This window comes from Empidonax traillii, unplaced genomic scaffold (assembly GCF_003031625.1).
Source record: "Empidonax traillii isolate 1590-97213 ecotype Southwest subspecies unplaced genomic scaffold, ASM303162v1 scaffold14:size4059594, whole genome shotgun sequence".
NCBI lineage: Eukaryota > Metazoa > Chordata > Aves > Passeriformes > Tyrannidae > Empidonax > Empidonax traillii.
In genome coordinates this window covers 3,432,552-3,455,111 of record NW_020955207.1, presented here as the reverse complement: position 1 = coordinate 3,455,111, position 22,560 = coordinate 3,432,552, and the positions used below count along the sequence as shown (strand labels likewise).

Sequence of the window (22,560 nt, the reverse complement as noted above, 5' to 3'; positions counted from 1 at the left end):
GCTCCAACTGTCTATCAGACTAAAATATTTTAAAATAGGCTGAAATATTTCATATTTTCTTGTTTGTCATAGGCTGGTACAAATTATTTTTTGATATTTGTATTTTCAATTTTTTTATCATTTGATGGTTTTGTGGTGATTGATAAGAAGGAGGTGTAAGATTTTTATTTTTTTAAAAGGCTTCTGGTGGTTGGTAATAATGCTGATTTACAAAAAAGAAAGCTTTCTCTATTTCTTGCAGATGGCATAAAATTAAACAAAATTATGCAGAAATAGGTTTAGTGTGCGTTATGAATTGTAAAGGTTCAAATGACAGAAAAAATTGTTGTATTCTTGTCTTGTTCTGTTGTATTTCCTGGAACATTTATCAAGCTCAGAGTAAGCATTCAGCCTTGGTATAAACCTTGTGCTAATGGAGAATCTGACATATCTGTTGGTTAGATGTATTTTAATTAAAAAGTTTTAAGAATTAATTTTGTTTTAAATTTGAGCCAGCACCTTATTTTTTACTGCCAATATTGGAGATACTTAAGTTAATCTTTGGTGGACTGTCTCTGTTGTGAGCAGAAGCCTACTCAGGGATCTTATTTCTTAGTGTTAATTAGTCAAGGCAGAACTGTGTGTTCTGCTGTAATTAATTTACTTCCAGCATATACCACCTCCTTTTAAACTAATTTGGATACCCTACAAAGTACTGCGGTTGCCCCAAGAGACATATCCTTTGTTTGCTAAATTAAATAAGCTTCTGTTATCAGACATCTTTCTCTATGTAATATCGTGATGGGGACCTCTAAACTTTCTCTTTGTTAGAGTAATCTGTCTAGTTCATGTACAAAGAGCTATTTTAGTGTAGTAGTAATTACTGTGTATGTGCTGCATACCAGGAGTTCGGATCAGTTGTCATCTAAACTCCTTAATGACAAGAGCGATGCATTACAGTGATTACAGCAATGTTGTTCACCAAAGGGTCTTAACACTCAATATACATAATCAGTGGCTCTTTCTTTTGCCTTTTTCTTTTTCTTCTTCTTTTAAAGAAGTTTATTGTCAGTGGAGAATTCTCTTGATATTGTGTCCTAATTGAAAGATCCACAGACTCTTGCTATGCAGCCTTCCAGTACCTAAAAAGGGCTTACAAGAGGGATAGAAAGGGATTTTTCACAAGGGCACGTAGTGTTAGGTCAAGGGGGAATGGCCTGAAGCTGAGGGCAGGATAGCCTTAGATTAGATATTAGGAAGAAATTCTTTACTGTAAGAATGGGGTGGTGAGGCACTGGAACAGATTGTCCGAATAGGTTGTGGACTCCCCATCCACAGGTGTGGGGCCAGATTGTGTTCAGGGTGAGGTTGGATGGGGCTTTGAGAAACCTGGTCTAGTGAAAGATGTCCCTGCCTATGGCAGGGGGGTTGGAACTAGATGATCTTTAAAGTCCCTTCCAACCCAAACCATTCTACGATTCTATGTATTGATCAACATTGTACTAGTGTTTTAGAAATTTATTGTGATTTATCATTGATTGTAAAATTCTACTGGAGTTACTTGTATTCTGAAACAACGTATTTGTTTCAGCACCATTAGTGGATAACCTTTATATTACGTAATAGGACAGGGTTTATAGAATTAAAAGCTGCATATTTACTGTTGTCTTTATTTCCTGATTGTCTCATATCAAAACTATGATACTTTTATTTTAAATACTGTAGTGCTATGTTTCTAGCATTCTTTGCATTAAGACAGGCCAAATTGAAGGAGTATGAAGATTACATCATTTTATGTCTTTCATCATCACCTGACTTTTTCAATGAAGAGAGAGTTTGATATAACCAAAATATGGTTTGGCTACCTCAAAAGTAAAACAGGTCATAAGTCAAGTCTGTACTAACAATGGAGAATAATAATTGCTGCCCAAGATACTGTCTCAAGAAAAAAGAAAAAGAAAAAACCAAACTGGAGTAAACTTGAAAATTGGCTGTCCGAGTAAACATGCAAGACCAGTTTGACACTATCCTTTTTGTCCTCACCTGCGTGTTTTGGGAGAATTTGGTGGTGAACAGATTTAAATAAGATGAGATTTTAAACAGGAAACCAACCTTGTCAAGTTTGGGTTTTTTTCAGAGCTGAAATATTTGAGTGAGTGAGGTTCTATATTTCGCAGAGCTGTGGAAACACAAACTCATTTGTCAGTATTTCATAGTATATTATATTGGTAACCTAATAAAAGATATCATAGTAAGAGATGAAAAGTTCCTACCTGGGTGTATCACTGATCTAAAAGTGGCATATGGACTGAGATGCAATAAGAAGTTTCAATACACTTGTTTTAGCATATGTTTTTCCTCCTTTGTTCCTTCCTAGTGTCAAAAATTAGCTTGCTGGATCTAATTGAAGTTATAGAGTTCATGGGTTGCAGACCTTCTGCTGGATGTGTAGCATTCTTCAGCAAGATGAACAACTTCTGGTGTGTTTGCATGCCTGCAGACAGCTTTGACAACATCTGCAAAACCCAAACAGCACCTCAGTTTTCCTAGCTGACTGGTGAAAAGTTCTTGAGGAAAAGAAGGATGAAGTGTTAGATGATTTCAGTGGTAAAAAGCAAAACAACAGACAAGCTGGCAACAAAAGAAGTCAAATCACTCCATTCACGTAGTGAATACAAGAATTTCTTTCATCAGTTCTCAGAAAGGGATCAATGGTCATAAGAAGTCAAGTTAAGAAGAAAATTAACATGACAAAAATCCCTCAGAAATTCAGGAGTAGCTTCTACAGAAACCCATGAAGTGTTTAAACTTTCATTATTACAGATAATTGTTGTATTACAACAAATAAGCATTACTAGAGGACTAACTCTACAGTTATGTAGTGAGAATTTATCTGTTGAAAAAAATGTGCCCTTTTCTCTGCCTCTCCTCCACTCTTAAAAAACCACTGTTGTCCAGAAAAAAAACCCCAAACAATCAGGCATTAGGACACACTTTGTATTGCTCCAATTTTGAGATGTGAGACAATTTGAATCTGTATCGCCAACTCCTCTTTCATTACTTGTCAAGAAGAAAACCACTGATCTAATCGGATTCCAACCTGCTTTTGAAAGTCTTTCTGTGCAAATGAAGAGCATCCAATGCAAAAGGATGCAGCCTACATGGAAATTTGGCTACAGTAGACAGAGATTAAATTTTAATGGAATAGCTAATAAAACCATCATCTGTAGTCACACTGGTATATCATTTTTTGGTGAAGCATGCACTTCCATGAGAGCAAATTGCTAAACTCAAAAGCATGGAAGAGTTAAGCAGCTGTAGAAATATGACTATGATCCCCACCTGGAGTTTTGCTTTTGTACAGCTGATACACTCTCTAATCATGGTACCAGTTGTTTCAGTAATACACAAAACCCTACAACTGCTGTTGTTCTGTGAGCAGGACTTTCTCCTGAATTGGACTTGAAAAATATATGAAAATCTTGAATGATAGAGGTCATCTTCTTGATAGATGGAGCTTTCAGAACCTTTGTTTAGTAATGCTCAATTTGATGGTTTTCTGAAAGACCCACTGCTTTAATACTGCTCTTTTACATTATGATTTTCCCAGAAGATTCTTGGTAAAGTATTAGTTTCAGAGCAGAATTCCCAAAAGAAAAATACTGCATATTCTATATGATATTTTTAAAACTGCTATTTTGATTACTAAGCCATATGCATTTTCAGCTTTTCTTCCATACTTGAAGACATTAGAGAAAGAGATTTTAGCAAACCTTGATCTAAAGTTAAATGTCCATAGAACAGAATCCACCAAAAACTATACTTATATTTAATGCAGAAGGGTTTGGTGGTTTGTGACTTGAGTTTCAGAGGACAGAAATGGTGTGCTTTTCAGGAAAGAATAGATTTCATACAGATTTTTTCTCAGGTGAAGTTGCCATAGGATATCAATGTATGCTTACCAATTAGGACTCAAAATGAGAAGCTCTTGTGGAGAGTTGTTTATGCTGCTGAGTTTCTATTAAATATTTCTACATCGAAGAGATAAAGTTGCTGTTTTTGTTGTGACTGGCACATTTCAGCAGTGCAGAAATGACAAGTGTGTCTGTGACAGACTTTTGAATGAACCCACCTTATTCATAAAAGATTTTTTCTAAAGCAGATATCTGCAGTCTATTGATCTCAAAACGTGAGATATTAATATTTGAATTGAATGCTCTGAAGTAGCTTGAAAATAGTTGCTGGCATGAATACTTATTGTGAAATAGCTCTGCATAGATCTGTTGTGCTATACTTGAACTTCAATAAATATTGTAAAGAGATCTCATAGTTTTCTGTGTAAGAATTGCTTACTTTCTGTACACTTTTATTTGTTGTTGTTTATAGACTCTTCAAGCTTTTATGCCTTAAATGTCTGTTGTGTCAGGTTTCCTTCAAAGCTTGAGTACTCAGGAGATGACGTATTGTGGTCAGAGTTATGAAGATGTTACCTTGTCCTCCTGAGTTTTGCATTTCTTTTAGCTGTTGTTTGGCTTTTATTCTTTGTGTTTTAAGTAAATTGTAATTTGTTTGGAGTAGGTAAATTTGCAAAGTCCAAACCCATAATAAGATTTAAATGTCGATAAAGGCTGTAATGTAGCTGTTGACAATAGGTTGACTTCAGAGTGCAGTCTCACAAGTGAGGATGGTCTTCTGCCTAAAATTCTTTCCTTGATTTAAAATGAAATGGAATCACCCACTGCTTTGAACTATGTATCATATTAATTTTCTTCATTTTAGTTGTTCTGTCTTACCTTGTCTTTGATGTTGTTTTAATCAGTCTGCAAATTCCTGTTAGAACAGAAGTGTTTTAAATGCCAATAGTAATAAAAGTCTGATCAGTCAATATGATGAACATTATGCATCATAATTGATTTAAAGAAAGATAACTAGAGAGAGCAGGATTATTATAAGAATTGTCATTGGTGCTTTTTTATTGTGTGCTCAATACAAATATCCTTCTTAGACACTTCATAGATTTCTCATGTATTTAAACTTGTGTCATTTGTCTGGATTTTCATCAGACTTGGATTCCACCAGTCTGTAGGATTTTGCCAGTTTCCTGTTTTTTAGGTATTCCAGTGGTAGGGTTTTGTTATTTAAATATGTGGAAGTGCTTTTTTTTTTTTTAATACAAAAGTGAATTTTAGAATATTCTAGAGTAATCTGTGATTGGTGTTTCTAATGGACTATGTTAAAGAAAACTGGTTTTATATTTTTAAAAGGATAATTCTCCAACCAAGAATAATTTTTTCTTAAAAAACTTTTTTTTAAAGGAGTGCACTGTCTCTTGAGACTGCTCAAATTTAATGCATTAAGACCTCACGAATGTTTTACTGTTTTTTTTTTTTTTTTTCTGGGTGTTTTATAGATATCAAGTCTATTTGCTTGGCTTTTTCTTTTATTTCATTCAGATTCTTTTCAAGAGGTCTCCTAAATGCTTTATCAGTTCATTTTTAGCAGTAATTTTTCAGGGGCCCTCCCAAGGAAAGTTTGTCATTTCCATTTCTGGTAGCACAGGTGAACGCTGCATGCCTACTCATGGCTACTGAGACTGTTATATCGTCTTGGAGACAAGCAGATCAGTTAGAAATACAGAATATGCTTGAAGAATATGTGTTAGGATGACTGGTAGCACAGTGAATCCAGGCAAATTTTGCTAATGATCTGTGCTTGTATTGGAGACTACCATTTCATCAGCCATTGTTTGTATGTGTAACAATATTTTTTTAAAAATTACTTGAAAAGCAAAATGTTGAGAGACTCATGGCTGGTGTTTCTTGTGAATTAGCATATACAATGCTTTCAGAAGCAGAAACCTGTTATTTAGTGGTTTGGATAAGCATAAGTGCTAAGATTGTCATTCAGTATGGTAAGCTTTCAAGTATTCCAGCATTTTTGAGAGGTGATGAAATCATTATTGTGTCTAAAATCAAGAAATAAGACATAGCTAGGCAAATTCTTGAGTTAACAGCTGTAAAAATTCCCATAATTTATCTTGCATCAATTTTGCATAGTTTTTGCAGTATGTTTCACTTTGCATTTGAATTCTTTTAGAACTGTCTTGATTGTCACTCCATAGGCAGCTTGAAAAATGGCTGTTGCCTTGGGAATATTATTAATAACAATGAAGACTTTCAAAGTAAAAGATACAGAATGAAATATCTGTCTATTTTATGAACACAGCTTAGGAACAATCTTGTTCAAGCTTGACTGATATGCTACTAGACTGATTTATTTACACTTAGGACAAATATTATTCGTTTGTGTCTAAGTGTGTTGAGAAGCTACACTGTATGAGTAAACCTATCAAATCTGACAACAGACCCTCTCTCACACTGCTCCCTGTATGTATGTGCATGCACATCTAAACAACAACAATACTGAAATCCTTCTTTGAGATCCTGCCCCTGTCCATGCCTAGTTGACCTTATCTGTTGACCAGCTAAGCTCTCGAGGAGTGGAGTCTTTCAGCCAAGCATCAGGCTGCAGTGCTCTGCCTCCTAGCAGGGCCTGCCCTCAAACTTCTCCAATAACCGCCTTCCCCACTTGTATATTTTGTCACAGAACTGGTGTCCTTTCTACAGCCTGATGATTTGCAGCATGAGGTCTCCCATGCTGGAAGAACCTCCAGTTTTATTGTCTAGAATTTTAGAAGAGCTGTAGGTTAGTCATTTACCTTGCAGGGAACATAATTTTAGAGGTTCCTTCTTGTTCGGCAAATGGTATAATCTAAAAATCTTCCTAAAAATTAACTACTTTAGATGAAGCCTTATGCCCAAGTGAGATTGAATGTATAATTATGTTCAAGCTCAGATATGCCATGACCCTGAGATCTTTAGTGTTAGTTTAATGATAGTTTGTATGGATTATAAGTGTTCAGAGTCCTGCAGTGTATATGATTTGGTTAAAAGTGCCAATCTCTACCTATTACCCACAGGAGAAAAATAATAATGTATATGTGCAAAATATGAAGCCCAGTCTTTCCCAACAAAAAAGTAAATTGATGAATTAAGTTTTTTTTTTTTTTTTTTTAATCTATTTCAATTATAGGAAGGCTTTGAATGGTTTAATAAGGCCTCTTTCTGTGAGTCTTGACTCACATTTGTTGTCACAGTTATGGCAATGCTTGCTGGTCATGGAATGATGGATTACTGGTATCACACTCACTTTGAAGGTGTTCCTTTTAGACCTCAAATATGCAGAATACTACACAGGAAGTCATTAGTGAATATTACAACTGTGGCTGTAGAATTATTCTTCAGTGTGGGCTATAGACTAGAATGCTTTCATTTTCAGACATCTTGCAGCCTTTTTAACGCATAAGGGGTGAAACATTTTTCTTATCCTTTGATTCTCCCTTTGCACCAATAAAAATTGCTGACAAATGCAGCCTTATTTGCAGCTGTTAATTTTTAGTTGTATAAAATCACCTCAACAGTTTTCCATCAAGTTTTTTTTTTTCCTTTAGATGTAGCCTTTGTGTACTCTTTCACTAATCACAAAGGCTGCTTTGGATTTGACAGGACTTAGTAGGTCAACAGACCTTGAATTGGGGAAGATAGTTTTATGGTCTACTGAGAAACCAGTTTTACATGGAAATTAAATACAAGAACAAGGGTTGGAAAATGTTAAGGCTATGGTACAAAGTAAAACATACCTGTGTGAGCCAAGGACAGAATACTAGCCACTTTTAATTTCCTGACTTGCGTTAGCTTGTATTTCAGTACTTTTATTTAAATGCTCCTTTTGCGTGCATTTTTACAACTTATTTGAGCAGACATATTGGCCTACTTCTCAGCTACTGTATACTGACACCAGTTAATCACATGTTTTTTTGTCTTTTAGTGAAACTTGAGATTCTTATGTTTATGTTGTCCTATTTTTCATGATTTGTAGTATAATTAGGAGTGCCTGGCTTGGCTGTTTTTGATGCTGGGTACGTATTGAGTTTCATTGCCCAGTATGTGGGAATGTAGACAGCATTTACCAGCTCATTAACCTCTTTAAATTGGCTGCAGAATGGATGATTTCCTGTCACCATCACAGGTCAGTGGATGCGTTGCACTCTAATGGACTCTTTCTAGAATATTTGAAAAATGTTAAACTACCACAGCACTGATTGATTGATTGATTGATTGGTGTATTTTTCTAATTTACATGTTTTTGGGGGGGCAAATACTGATAAAATAGTAGGTTAATGCTGTTGTTAATCTGAAGTCAGGAAAGGCAGATGTTGACTAAGAAAACCTTACTAGGTGATCCTGTCCCTCTGCAAAATATAAATATTCTATACACATACAGCACATTTTCAGGACCCTAAGTATAGTGTATGTTTGGATAAGGTTGAAGTGCATATGACTGTGTGGTCTTACTGATGTACTTGACCACTAGTGAGCATCTGACCTAGATCTGTTCTTAGGAATTTAACAAGGTCAAGAAGGGTGGTCTTTGCTTCTCCGTGTTACAAGCCGTATGTATTTAATTAAAGAAATTAATTAAACTTATTTGCTTGTCAGTGGACTCTGGCAGGGTTGACACCATCATTCTTTCAAATGTTACACTTATCAAGTAGTGGAAATTTGGATAGGTAGGTGATTTTGCTGTACAACTGAGTGTTTTCAATCAAGTAGAACACATCATCAAAAAGAGCTTAAAAACTAGAAGTCTTTGTCCAAGCTCTGTAATATTGTCAGGAGCAGGCTTTGTGAGTGTCTTGCTGGTTCATTATAGATGTTTTGGGTTAATCATATGGTCTCATCACAGAGTGTAACTTAAGATTTCAGAATGCATCAGGAGGAGTCAATCTGCATTTCATATTGCAAAAAGGAGATAGATGTCATATATTAGACTTTATTATTATATTAGACATTAACCTAATAACCTTGTCACAAATAATAAGGGCTTCTGCTATCCAGGATTCTTGCTAAAGGAACATTTGTTTGTTTCACTGAAAACTACAGTACAGCTAAGTTTTAAATGTGTTTTTCAAGGTGCCTCATAAAAAGAAGCTTTCTTGTTTTTACTGAGTGTTATTTGCAGAAGTTTGCACTTTATTTTGTGGAAATACATATACTGAATACAACACTGAATATAGCTTTTCCTCCTGAAAGCTTTTCCGTAGGTAGCTGCTACGGAACTAGTACTTTTTAACAGAAGTGATAACTAAGCTGTTTTTTTCATAAACGTTAACAGTTTAATGCTGTGCTGAAATCAAAGTCCCTGTTCGTCACAGCACTGACACACCTCTGCTAATGCTGTGGGTATCATAACTGATAAATGGGTCTGCAGCTTTGGGTTGCAGTCATGGTGTGTTATCAGAACATTAAATGTGATTCCAAAGAATGTATGAGTGGATAAGTTTGGGGTTTTTTCCCTTGCCTTGATGCATCTTCATCACAATGTTTTATACTACGTATTATATTTTAGTTAAATCTCCATTCTGTTCTTAATTCTAAATGTCACAACCAGGAATGTCTAGTTTTGTTAATTAATACTGAATTTAAGTGTTATATCACATACTATCCTTATGCTATTATTATTGAAATTAGAAATCTCCGTCCATCTAACTTTGGAACAAGTTTGTTTTTTCAGCTTTTGCTTGTACAAGATGAAGTGGAGTGTTCGTGGCACTCATTAATCTCCAAATTATATTTTATCTATCAATTTAATTTGAAAATCTCAGTCCTTGTTTTGTTACTTTATTTTAAATATGCTGTATCATATTCCAGTTCACCTAATTTTATTTAATTTCCATTTCTTTAATGCAGGGCTGGGAAGAAACTGTGGATGCTGCAGTTTCTTACTTGTTAAGGACTTGTTTGTCAAAGAGCTCTAAAGAGCAGGCCCTGACTCTCAGCAGCCAGTTGTGCATGCCCAAAGATACCAGCAGACTGAAGAAGAACATCACTCTCTTCTGTGATAGATTGGCCAAAGGTGGTCGCCTTTCCTTTAGTACAGACTTGGCCACTCAGCAAGCTGCTGTCATGCCAGGTAAGCCTTGAAGGGCTTCTTCGTAATTCAAAATATTTATTTGCATATTAAAACTAAACATTTTTCACATTTTTTTTAATTGGCAGTTTAGTTTTCATTGCTTGTGGAAACCAAACACTGTGTTGCTGACCAGAAGAATTACAGTAGAATGAATGTGCACAGTAATGCAGCAAATGAACTCCAGATGGTCATCTTTATCCTCTAAAAGTCTTATCACTTATTTCTTTGCGCTTCTCAGTTGGATGTGTACATGTGTAGGTTTCTACTGTGACAGAAAAAGGAGGAGTCAGAAGTCCTGCTATCTTGATAAAGAAATGATTTTGGTTGCATTAGTGGCTTTATGGCATATCTGTAGGCCAAATTATGAAGTACTGATAACACCAGATAAAAAGAATCTGCGGCTTTAGAAAATAGTAGTTGAGTGGATGATATCTCACAGAAAACATGAAATTTAAGACGAAACTAATTTAGGTACGTATTGAATAGTATTTCTCATATAGAAAAAGAATGAGGGTAAGATTTCACAGCGCAGAATTATTTACTGGAATGTCACGGAATTACCATTTCTAAAGGAAATTTTGTTCCTCTCCTTTCCTATATTCCTGCTTTATAGTAATAGTTGGGCCAAAGCCTTACCTTTTCTGTAGAGTCTGAAGTTTAACATCTTAGCATTATTACAAGACATTTTCTTCGTGCCTTTTTCCTCTAGTGAGACAGAGAGTCTCTTAGTAAACATCAGATACTCTTGCTGACTTGGAAATAGGTATTTTTTTTTTCCCAGCTTTCTGCTCTAAATTTGGGTTGGCTGTTCATTCAGCTTCATACACTCCTAAATCACATAATATCACTATGGTCTTTGACCTCTGTGACTTCCTTCCCCTACAGCAGTGTTCACATCTATAGGGAAAAGTATGTGCTGCATGTATACTTCATGCTTAAAAATGAGAGTTGATTATTTTGGCTTCATGGGTATTGTTTTTGAATGAAGTTTGGAGTTGTGTTAGGGCAGTATCTTGATTATCAGTATATTGTTTTCTTACATTACAAAGAATAATTAAATTCCTGTTTAATATAATATGAATGACCTGTGCAGTGTTTCAGCAACTCAGAAGTCCTTGTTACTGTTTTGTGCAGCCCTCCTTTGCGTGTGCTGCTCTAAATGATCTGGTAAAATGGCTGCAAACTGTGCAGTGGTAGGAATTACATGTACATATGTAATTTTTCTTTAGTGTTACACTATTCCCGTATCTGGAAGCAGACTCATAATAATGTGAGGCTAAAAAAGTGTCATGTTAGTTTTAAAAATTGTTGTTAGTATTTCTTTGCAAGACTAAAATATGTGTAAAGGGCACTTTTTTGGTTGACCTTTGATTATATAACCATTGTCTTCATTCTTCTAAGAATTCTGAAAAGGTGTGAATAGCTGCAGGTCATCCTTTTCTACCTAAGGTGAATTGATTTAATAAGGAAATTCACTTCTGCCTGTATAGTTGACTAGTGTTACTGAGTTCAGGCAACTATGCAATTTGATTATGAATAATTCTGTTAAGGAAAGAGTAAAATTTGTAAAAATTTTAAACAACTTGGAAGAAGTCTTGCTCCTGGTGAGGTATCTTGGGAAAGGGCCCGGTCATGCTTCCAGCACTGTGTATACAAAGACTAAAATATTTAAAACTGTTAAACCCACTGTCTTCTATTACATGAGGCCAAAATAACACCAAGAAGGCATGAGTGACATGTGCAAGAATAATTTTTACTACTGTGGTAGAGGTAGACAGTTATACTACCTCTCAAATGAAACAAGGAAGAAGTACATTCCAAGGAAAACACAAGGTATTTGACTCTAGGCTGTTAGCCCTGTATTGACAATATGTGGGACCAGAATTACCATTTTACATGATGCATAGTGAAAATTGAGTACCTGTAAGGAACTGGCTGAGACCTGATATAGCAGTGTCACACCCAACATATGCTATTCTAGCTGTTCTTGAAATACCCTTTAGCCATAATTAACATTAAAAAGAATTAAAACCTGTAATCCAGATGCAGATTTCAAAATAAATAATTTTAATTCAAAATTGCTGATTCTTGTGTGTAACCCTTTTGAATATCAAATCACCTAATTAAGAATCAAAATTATGGCCTAATTAGGCTAGCACTTCAGAGTATCACAAGAAGGTGTCATTGAAAGAAATTATAAAAGCTAATACAACTTTCTTATTTTCATTAAGAATTCAACCTGATGTCTTGATAAAAGGTCTGTGCGTTTATGCATTTATTCATTACCTGTTGAGAGAAAATTATTTTTGAAAGAGCTCAGAAATAAGAAATTTCATCTTATACTACAGGACAGGCTCACTGACCCTGAAATTAGCTCATTTGGTTAAAACATGGTGCTAATAACACCAGAGTTGTAGGTTTGATCCCTGCATGGGCCATTCACTTAAAATTTGGACTCAGTGATCCTTGTGGGTCCCTTCCAACTCAGAATATTCTGTGATTAGAGATAAATACTTCTTCCAAATGCTCAGAATAGCACAGTATTTAAGGAGTTACTCTCTAGCAGGATGAGCCATGTGATTTGAAACTGTGTTTGTCTTTGAACAGACTGGAGAAAACTTGGAGGTCTTGTTGAGAATAAAGTTTTCACTGGTGCTTTTTAAACATGTTTGTCTTGTCACCTGTTTGGGTTTTCTGTCACTATCTCTACCTTGGCAAATAGTGAGGTCTGTTAGACGCAGATCTGCAGCGAGTTGTAGTTGAGGCAGGCAACATGACTTGCTATCTATGTGTTTCAGAACTAGCTCCGTGCCTGTCTGGTGTACTTGTTCTCCATTAGCAGCTGGAGTGCTCTAGGTACATTCCTGGGATTCATCTGCCTGATGAGATTCAGCTCAGTAAAATGAATTCATGTGGCCAAGACTATTCCTCGGTGGGAAAACAGTGAGTTAGTGGGGACAATCTACAAATTTACCTCACTGTTGATTTCAATTAAAAACACCTATTCTGTCTGCACTAGGAAGAAACTGAAAACAAAGCCTGATAAAAGGCTTTGCCTTCCTTGATAAAGGGAAACCAATATACAAAATAACTATACGCTGTTGAGTAAAGAGCTCTTTGATAGTGCCTGGAAAATAGAGGAACTTCTTCTCTCAGCCCTTAAAGGAGAGAACACGAGTAGGTAGGGAAGAATTAGGCAGAACGATACATGGAGAGGAAGACTGAGAATTGTGTTTGTATTTGAGGATTTATGACTAAATACTGAATGTTAATGTAGGGGAAAGTTCTTCAGGATGTTTAAACTCCAAACTAAGCCAGGGATGGTCTCATAATTGTTCAGTAGTGTAGCTGTCATTAGCTTGAGAATTTTGTTCAATGCCACTTTTTCTTAAACCCGTTCTTTTTCTTAATGGGGGAAACCATTTTTTCCGTAGCAACCAACTACTAAAAATTTCTTTTAAAGTTGACCCTTCTGGCATTGCAGCACTGTAACAGTAGGCTCAGTCTCTAGAAGTTATATTTAATGTGTTCAAGATGGTGTACCCTGAAATCTGGAGAAATTGCCTTAAACCACATTGAGAAGCTGATGATTATTTTTAAGTGTCCAACTATTTGAAAGACGCCTTCGAAAGTAGTTGTCAGTAATTGTAGTTAATCCAAGAGTATCTGTCAGAGGTGGGCCATAGTCCCTGCTGGATCTGGTTTTGTTCATTATTTTCTTTATTGGCTTCAGGGATTGCATATGGACATGAATGTTAAAACTGTGGTTTTGCAACAAGCTTGCAGTAGTTTCAGTCATATTGAAAGAACAATAATGCTGATCTTGATAAATTAGAGGAAGGACTTGAAGTTAGTAAGATGGTTTTCAGTTGAGACAAGTGCTAAGGACTCTAGCAAGTAAGAATCCTGACAAACTAAAATTTGAGGAATAATTCCTTAAGCACTGGTGCCATAGGATAGGCTCATGGGTGTTATAGCAAACCAGCAACTGAATAAAAGTCAGCAATATGATTGCATTAAAGGTGAATTCCAACTTTGGAATGTTGTCATATGTCTTCTAATGAGGAGATATGAATATTTCTCTCTGTTCTTCAAGAGAAAGATTCACAGGGGAACACAATTTAAGGAAAACCTAGACGAATTGGCTAGAGTTCAGAGAAGAGCACAAAAATTATAAATGATGGAAACAATTTTGCTTTTTGTTTCTTCTGAGGGAAAAATAAAGAGAAGTTTGAGGAGGGACATGATAGTTTTCCAATATGTAAGATGTTTTTTTATGGGTGATTAAAAGTTAATCAGAATCATTGGCTAAATACGATTATAACTGTGAGCCACATCAGGCTATATCATGTACTGTGTTGCCTTTGGCAATGCATAAACAGTTGGATGAGAGGAATGGTGAGGGGCTTAGGGAATGATGCCAACCCAAAGTGTGGGTCAGTGCCAGGGAAGTGCTGGGAAAGGTGATGTGGGCCACCCAGGTTGTCATGTATTGAGTTTAATGGTTGTGAGAATTTATAGCATGAATCCTGATGACCTGCAGTTAACTACAGTTAATTCTGTAGTTTTTAATGCTCTCTTATAATATCTGTGTGTTTTGCAGGATTGCTTTTAAAATCATCATCAGTATTAACGGTGACTGTTTGAAGACTTGTTTAGGTGTCAGTCTGGTTGGAGCTCTCTTGACATTATTGCTTCGCTTGTGTTTTGGGTATCTCAGCTACTCTGGCTAGAATGTGATTCTGGTTTTCCTATATTAGCTCCCCATGCCATGTGCAAATGGCACTTTTATCAGTTCAAGGCTTTGTTCAAGAAAGGATTTTTAATTTTAAATTAGGACTTTGTTTTTCCTTTAAGACCATCCTTTTTCTTCTACTTTCTCTTTTCAACTGGACTTCAGTAATTTTTTGTTTCTTTGTTTCATTAGGAGATCTTTGTACTGTGCTTTAGTATGATGTACTTACATAGTTGAATATAGCTGGAGCAGTAGAGAAACTATTATTGAACCTAAAAGTCATTTACTGGACCACATCACTGAAATCTGTGGAAAAGATTGTCATCTCCCCATGTCAACTGAATCTTTAGAACTGAAATTATAAGGAAAAGGAGGAATTGTTTGCGTTCAGGAAATAGAATTTGCAGATAGCTTTGTGCAAGTGTAATATTTAAAATTTATATAAAGTTAGAGCTACAAGCCAAGACGACTGCCCATCTAGTTTTCCCCTTTGTCTTTCAATGGGTTTAATGTATCCAGGACATCACTGTTTATCTGAACTCTTAAACACCTCAAACAAGGTTGAACAATATCTCTTGATAGCTTTTATGATAGCTTAATGTCTTTCTTGGAAGATTTTCCTGGTGTTTGATATACACTGTTTTTTCTGCAAGTCAAACTGGTTTATTGTGAATATTGAAGGTGGAAGTAGCAATTAATGATGTTCTGTATTGTTTAAAACTTTGGAATATTTTTTAGTACTTTCCCTCAGTAACTTTTTCATTTATACTGATTGTGATTAAAATATCTCAGCCTTTTCATGATGATTTTCAGTTCTTACTGTTTGTTTTCCAAAAGGGAATGCTTTTTCTTTAGTCTTTAGGAGAGAGTATACTCTGCTGTACTCTGCCCTGTTTAAATTTCAAGACCCTTTCCTACAGATTTGTTGTCTAACCAGATGTTTTCTATTCTGTATTTATACTGAAGAAGCATAGTAGTGTTTACTTGATTTGATGCTTTGTATTTGTAGTTTTTAATTTATCAAGTTGATTATAATTCTGCTTTGTATAATCATGTTTCTATAACTGAGATTAAAAATTATTTAAATGCAAACTTTAAAGACAATGTTCCTTACTACATGAAATATATATATGCACCCAGAATTAAAACCTATGCTTTAGGAGATGAAAGTTTTTCTGTGTTTTCCTTGCATAAGCTTTTAAAAAGCTCTTTTAAAAATCTTCTGGTGATATCTGTGAGTGAATATTGCCCATCTGAAAGCTGTGTTCTTCACTGGGAAACTGAGATGCAACAGAATGTGTCATATTCCTTAAGGAACTCTCTGTTTACATGCTGTTTAACTTGAGGAGAATGTTAGTACTAATTGGAAAAACATGTGGACTTGAGATCCTGGAAGAGCAGTATTAATTTATAGATAAGAATTAGACACAAACATTGCTGCAAAGTTTCTAGTACCCTGAGTGTGCTATAAAGGAAGACTAGTAATTGTTCAGTCTGAAAAAATAGGATTGTTGTTGCAAATTCCTCTCTTACACCATTAATTATCAATTCTTCAGGGGTCATTAGGGGAACGGAACATGCAGTGTACGTCAGGTATTCTCAAACTTTATAGTATGGACTTCAATGCAGAATATCTTGAAAAATGTACTGGCTGCCATTTGTACTCACACAGATTCCCGTATTTTTTTTTTTTTTCCTAGAGAAGTTAAAATCACATAGTTTGGATTTCCAGAAGCCTGAAGAGGGCACAGACACTAGTTGGCACTGAGGACTAGACAATTATTTTGAACTATGAGCAAATACTGTCAAAATCATTTGAGGTTGACAGGGCATGGTTGGAAATCGTTTCAAGTATTGTGAGTCTGAGATTGTGGTGCATTGACAGCTTTGTATGGCCTTCCATGCTGGTGCAAAGGAGTGTATAAAAATATGGGTTTTTTCTCATAGATGTGACACAAGTCCAGTGTTGTTTGTTTTTGCAGAAGACTGTGGTCCATTAAGAAGTGTGAGTATCACTTAAGGTATTTTCCATATGTTTTCTGTAGCAATAAAGTATTAAACTACTTTTTTGATTTTGCTTTAGTAATCCTTAAAATAATGTTTTTAGATATTTTTTTTCTTATTTTAGTTTCAAAATATTGGGTATTCATAAAGCTTTTGAGCACTGCTTATTAAATCTATGTGAGGAAAAGTATTCACAAAGCTTGCTGCAAGTACTTGCCAGGATTTGTAGACCTGAACATTGGTCAGTACTGACTGATGGAACTGGTCAGTGGAAACTGTCATAGATCGAATTAGATTCAGAATTTACCCATCTTTTCCATAGTGTTCCTCACCTGTTTCCACTATTCTCCACCTGTTTCTATTCCAGTAACATTTACAAAAGTATCTAAAGAACACTGGCAAGTATCTGTGAGGTCAGGAATCTAAACCTTAATAGCAGTGCTTACTTCTCATTGAAAGGCAATTTGCTAAGGACTTTTTTCTTAGATGTACCCAGAGGGTTTTACAGCACACTTAGAAAACACTTTGTGCCAATTCATTCCTACAGATTTGTTAGCTCAGGCCCTTAAATATGAATTTGACATTAGGTGGCTCTAATTGTTGCAAGGAAAACTCATCTTTTCTAACTTCCTTAGAATTGTACAGGTTGATCACTTAAATGCCTTGAAGACTGATTTCACCAGAAAGTGGGTTGTTTACTAATAGTGAAAAAGTATTGTTTTAATGTATGAGATTATATAAAAAGAGACTAACTACATTTAAACAGAAAGGTTTTTTTCTCACATTGGCTAACTAGATTTGTTTAATATATGAAGTATAACTATGTATCACTGAAGTATCTCATTCATCAGTCTTTATTTTTTAAGTGCTCAAAATTTGTATTTAGCGGATTTGAGAATTAATGTATGCTTACATTTTAAAAAGTACATGTTTTTTTTCTTTCTTGCCTGTAGAAGCCAGGGCTCCCATGCCCAGGTAAAGGTTACTCTGGGGGAACTTTTGTACTACTTGCTTTGAAACCAGAACAGATCCATCATGTATAAGCTTTTTCAAAATTCCTTTATTTTTCATATTGCCTTAAGGGAAACAGACGTTTGATAAAATGTCTGGTTTTACCCCTCTGATTTTCCATAATTGTTTTCTGTACTTCTCCTCTCTACATTAGGCCTCGCTGGTTTCCATCTCCACACTGTGCCCTTTGATGTCCACACAACCCTATGCACAGTTCCTTCCCTGTGATAGCTGGAACAAGTAACCCTATCACTAACCACCCAAGGGAGTAAATGACAGTGAGAGGGAGCTACAAAAGGATAGGAAGACCCTTTTCTTGGTCAGCTGTCGACCTGGGTGGCCCAAAGCAGAAACTGCAGAGAAAATCCTGTGGTACTAGTGTGGGTCTATTAGGCAACAAGATTTTAATAAGTGCGTAACAAGATTTCGACAAAGGCGTAAAAGAGACTAAATCTGTAAACAGCGTGATCATTGTGCACTTCTGTGTCCAATTTGTGCAGCTCTGCATGGCTGAGCTGTTGTGCCAGTTTAAACATAACTTTCTTCTCTCTGCCTAATTGTAGATGATAATCATGTAAGAATGATAAGAACAAAGAAGTTGCTGTAACTCTTACAGCCATTGGCATTGTCATGTGCTCCTGTTAAACTGCGTTGTGCCAGCTAATAATGAGACATGGTATGGTATCTAATGGAACATAATACGGTGCTGCAACTTTGACTTCTAGTTCTCCATGTTTAAAATATTCTTGCAGAAAATTTTCTGCTTGTAATGATGAGCAGTTTTATCTTAATATAAAAGCCTAGAAATAAGCAAATAGTAATATATCAAATATTTTAAACTAATTATTTGACTACTATTTTTGAGACTAAAATATGTCCCTTGCCCCATAAAGCTGATTTAGAGAAAAGGAAGGGGAGTAGCAAATCATTAGGGAGAATTTTGGGAGCGCTTACAGCAACAAGATTTTGTGGTTGCTCAAGAAAAGCTTAAGAGCAGTTTAGTGGAGCCAGAAACTTGATTGTTTGGCTCTCTGGTGAGGAACTTTACTCTTTGTAACTTCTTTCCATTGCAACTTACTTTACTCTTTAAAACTTTTATTTCTATTGTTTTAGTAACTTTGGTCATTTCTTTATGCAGAAAGGAAAATTGAGCTATACAAAAAATAAGTGACTTTCTCAAGGTCTGTGTATAAACAGAGTTCAAATATGCCTTGCAATCTTGTGTCGTAGCTCCTACGTACAGTTGGGTTTAGGTGTTTTACTGGTAAAATACAGATTACAGATTAATAGATTGTGGTAAATTTAACAGTACTTGTGACCTGTTCTCATATCATTTGGCATGGTTTGGGTGAGGACTTTTAAAGATGGAAATCTGAATATCAGACACAGGAAGAATGCAAGGAAGAATGTCTGAGGTGGTCTTTAAAATAATTTGATCAACTTTTATCAAATGGACTCAAATGATAGTTCTCCAAGTGGTTAATTTTCAGAGATTATGTAAACAATGGTAAAGCATTGGAATTAAATTTTTTTTAATCAAAATGAAGGCACTGATAGAAAATATGTGTAATTTTTTTTTTTCAGGGCATTCCAAATTCCAGTATTGTGAAAAGGGGCAAAATAAGATGAAAACGTGACAAGACATATTTCTGTGTAGGGCTGTGAAAAGGTTTTTATTATGTTATTTAGAACATCTCCCCTCCTCAATTGATATTACAGCTGGCAAAAACCACAGGGGGAAGAAGTACAAAGGTTAAGAAGGCTAAAGCAATAACATCTTTAAAAAAAATGAATAATTTAAAGAGGGAAATGTCATGCATAATGAATAAAAAAGAAATCCCACTTGAGATCTGGGAGTCATTCATTTGTGGTACTATGAAATTTAGTTGGCAGCACTGCAATTCCAACTTGCCTCATCTAAGTACGGTGCGGATCAACACATTAGTGCCTTGGTGTGCACAATTCTATTGCTGGCTCTTTGCATCAAAATCCATTAAATTTTAATACGTCCTACTTAGGTATAAGTGGTCACAAATGATTCATAATGTTGAGGTAAACTTTTGGTGAAAATAATTGTCAGTTGAAAGTTTCCCCTAATGATCCTGCTTGTCACTGGGATTTATTTTCTATGTTGTTTGAGTCCTTGAGAGACCACAAGCAGAAATAAACTTCTAAAATATGTATTAATAAGGTAATTGTCCAAAACTAAGGAGAAAGTATTGCTAAAGGAGAAAGTGTACAGCCTCTGCCCTGCCCTTGCATTTCAGAAGACTCGATAGTAGCAGCTAAAAAACATAAAGCTAAAACCTAGATAGTTATTTTAAGAGGCTATAAAAATTGTATTTTTTTTTAAAAAAAGCCAAATGTTAATAATATAGCATAATCATTTTATTTAAGGTATGATATTAATGAAGATTCAGTCTTATATGTCTAGTCATTCTTTAGATTTCCACTTAACAGGTTTCTTGATTTCTCAAGTTTTTGTTTCCCGTGATATTCAAGAACAACCTACAAGAATAGCCTATATGATGGAGTACATTGGTATTCATACATGAGCTGTAGGCATTTGAAGACAATAATTAGCTCTAGTTTGGATGACATTACTTTCCTTTTCCAGTCCCTGTCTAGAAAAGACCACCACAAAATTGCAGTGGTTATCTACTTTTCATAACTACAACCATGGCAAAGTACCCATCCACAAAAAGGTATTGGGGGGAGATAGTACAGAGGAATGAAGGAGATGAGAGTGGTGTGGAAAATAATTTCCAGGTCTCCCCTCCTTGCTTATAACTCTGAACACAGATTATTTGGGAGCCTTTTCCTTTTTTTTCTTTTCCTTCATACATGTATGCAACATTTCTTTTAAGTTGATTGTAAATACTTATTTTAATGTGATATGTAGCTCAAGACAGGTTAATGGCTTATTCAGTTTCTCCTGACTGGAAGTAGCATCCTTTAGCCAGCAGAGATGCAACTCTTTACACATCAGGAGATGTTGTGGCCATTATTTCAGGTACCACAACCTATTTGTTTCGCATTTGCCACTTGACTTCATTTTCTGACACATTTAGGTTTAGTAAACCTTACACTACCATAAATTATGTGCATCTGAGCTGCAATTGCTAGTGTTACATTATTATAAACTGTCTTGAGAAAGTGTACCCAGAATGAAATAATGGCTTGTATAATAATTTTTTTGTGTGTGTTATCTCTGAAATTTGTCTTACAAGCTTTTGAAGGGAAACTCTTACTCCATGTTTTGTTCGGCCTTCATTTAAAAAAAAAATAAAAAAAAAAAACACTTGAGCAACGAAGGTATTAGTTTTTTTGTTTTTCTCAATAATCAGATTTCTTTAAAATGAAATAAAAGTGTTTGTATAGGTGGGATTGATTTCAACATTTCTATTATGTAGGTAGTGTAAGTAACATGGACGAGTCTATGGAAGTCTGTGGTGAATTAACAGTGTAAAACTATATGTACATCACTAACACCATTTACAGTGTATTTGCTCTTCCACATTACCATAAAGAGTCTAATAAATCTAAACCTAGTGAAAATTTCATATTTTGTACATGCAGAACTGATTTTTCAATTACTTCAGACTCTTTCAGAGCTTAATCCAAATCCTGATGAAATCTGTGGGAGTTTTTCCATAGACTTCAGTAAGCTTTGGCTCAGGCCCCCACTTTTCAATTTTTCAAACAGATTTGCCAAAAATCTGCAGAGAGCCAGGCACTTGGAAAGTTTTTACTTGCAAAGTACAGCTGGTTTTGAGTTGCATACAGAAAAGTTCCCAGTGCCTTTTTGAAACAAAAAAATTAGTTTTAAAGGTCTCATAACTTCAGTAGGTAAAAGAGTGGCTTTAACATGTGAAGCTGAAATTGTCTTGAGTCTTAGTCTTAGCATAACAAAGTCTGTATGGGAAGATTGTTTTTAAAATGAACAACTATATAATAACAAAGCTGAAAATTGCAGTTTTATTATAACTTAAGCTAAAATTTTCTTGGGTTGTGAGTTTCAGAGAGCCAGGGATGTCTGTACTAATAAATGACTTGTCTTTTTCTTTTGTTTTTTTGGTGTTGATGTGGGTTTTATTGTTTGTTTGTTCGTTTTGTTTTGGCTTCCCCCCCCCTTCCCCCCGCAGTGGAAAAGTACACTGCAATTAAAGAATAATTCCCTGAGGTTAACTACACTAATTTTCGAGAGAGCTCTTGAACTTCAGGGAACATATTATGCAGCCAGATCCATCTGGCTACGTAGGGCAGTTTTCACTGCCTCTGGGTGGTTGGATCAGCAGACTTGGATGCAGATGCGATTGGACATGCTGGGTTTTAGAGAGCGTAGGGTACAACCAGTGCCTCAGCAAGCACTGAATCATAGAATCGTAGAATAGATTGGGTTGGAAAAGACCTCCAAGATCATCAAGTCCAACCCCTGATCCAACTCCAATTACTATAGCATGGCACTAAGGGCCACATCCAATCTCTGCTTAAAAACCTCCAGGGATGGTGAATCTACCACCTCTCTGGGTAGGCTGTTCCAATGCCTGATTACCCTCACTGTAAAGAATTTCTTCCTAACATCTAACCTAAACCTCCCCTGGCAGAGCTTGAACCCATGTCCCCTTGTCCTATTGTTGGTTGCCTGGGAGAAGAGACCAACCCCCACCTGGCTATAACCTCCCTTCAGGTAGTTGAAGAGAGTGATGAGGTCACCTCTAAGCCTTCTCTTCTCCAGACTAAACAACCCCAGCTCCCTCAGCCTCTCCTCATAGGACTTGTGCTCAAGTCCCTTCACC

General features: G+C 35.7%; 1 protein-coding gene across 3 annotated transcripts in view; it reads left to right on the top strand.

The window, feature by feature from the left end:
• Positions 1 to 22,560, top strand: part of BBS9 (Bardet-Biedl syndrome 9) — a 276,739-nt gene that overhangs the window by 128,031 nt on the left and 126,148 nt on the right. For all 3 annotated transcript variants that reach the window (XM_027892202.1, XM_027892208.1, XM_027892195.1), the window contains one exon: positions 9,789 to 10,011. In XM_027892202.1, the coding sequence (XP_027748003.1) occupies positions 9,789 to 10,011 (223 nt within the window). The remainder of the gene's footprint in view (positions 1 to 9,788; positions 10,012 to 22,560) is intronic.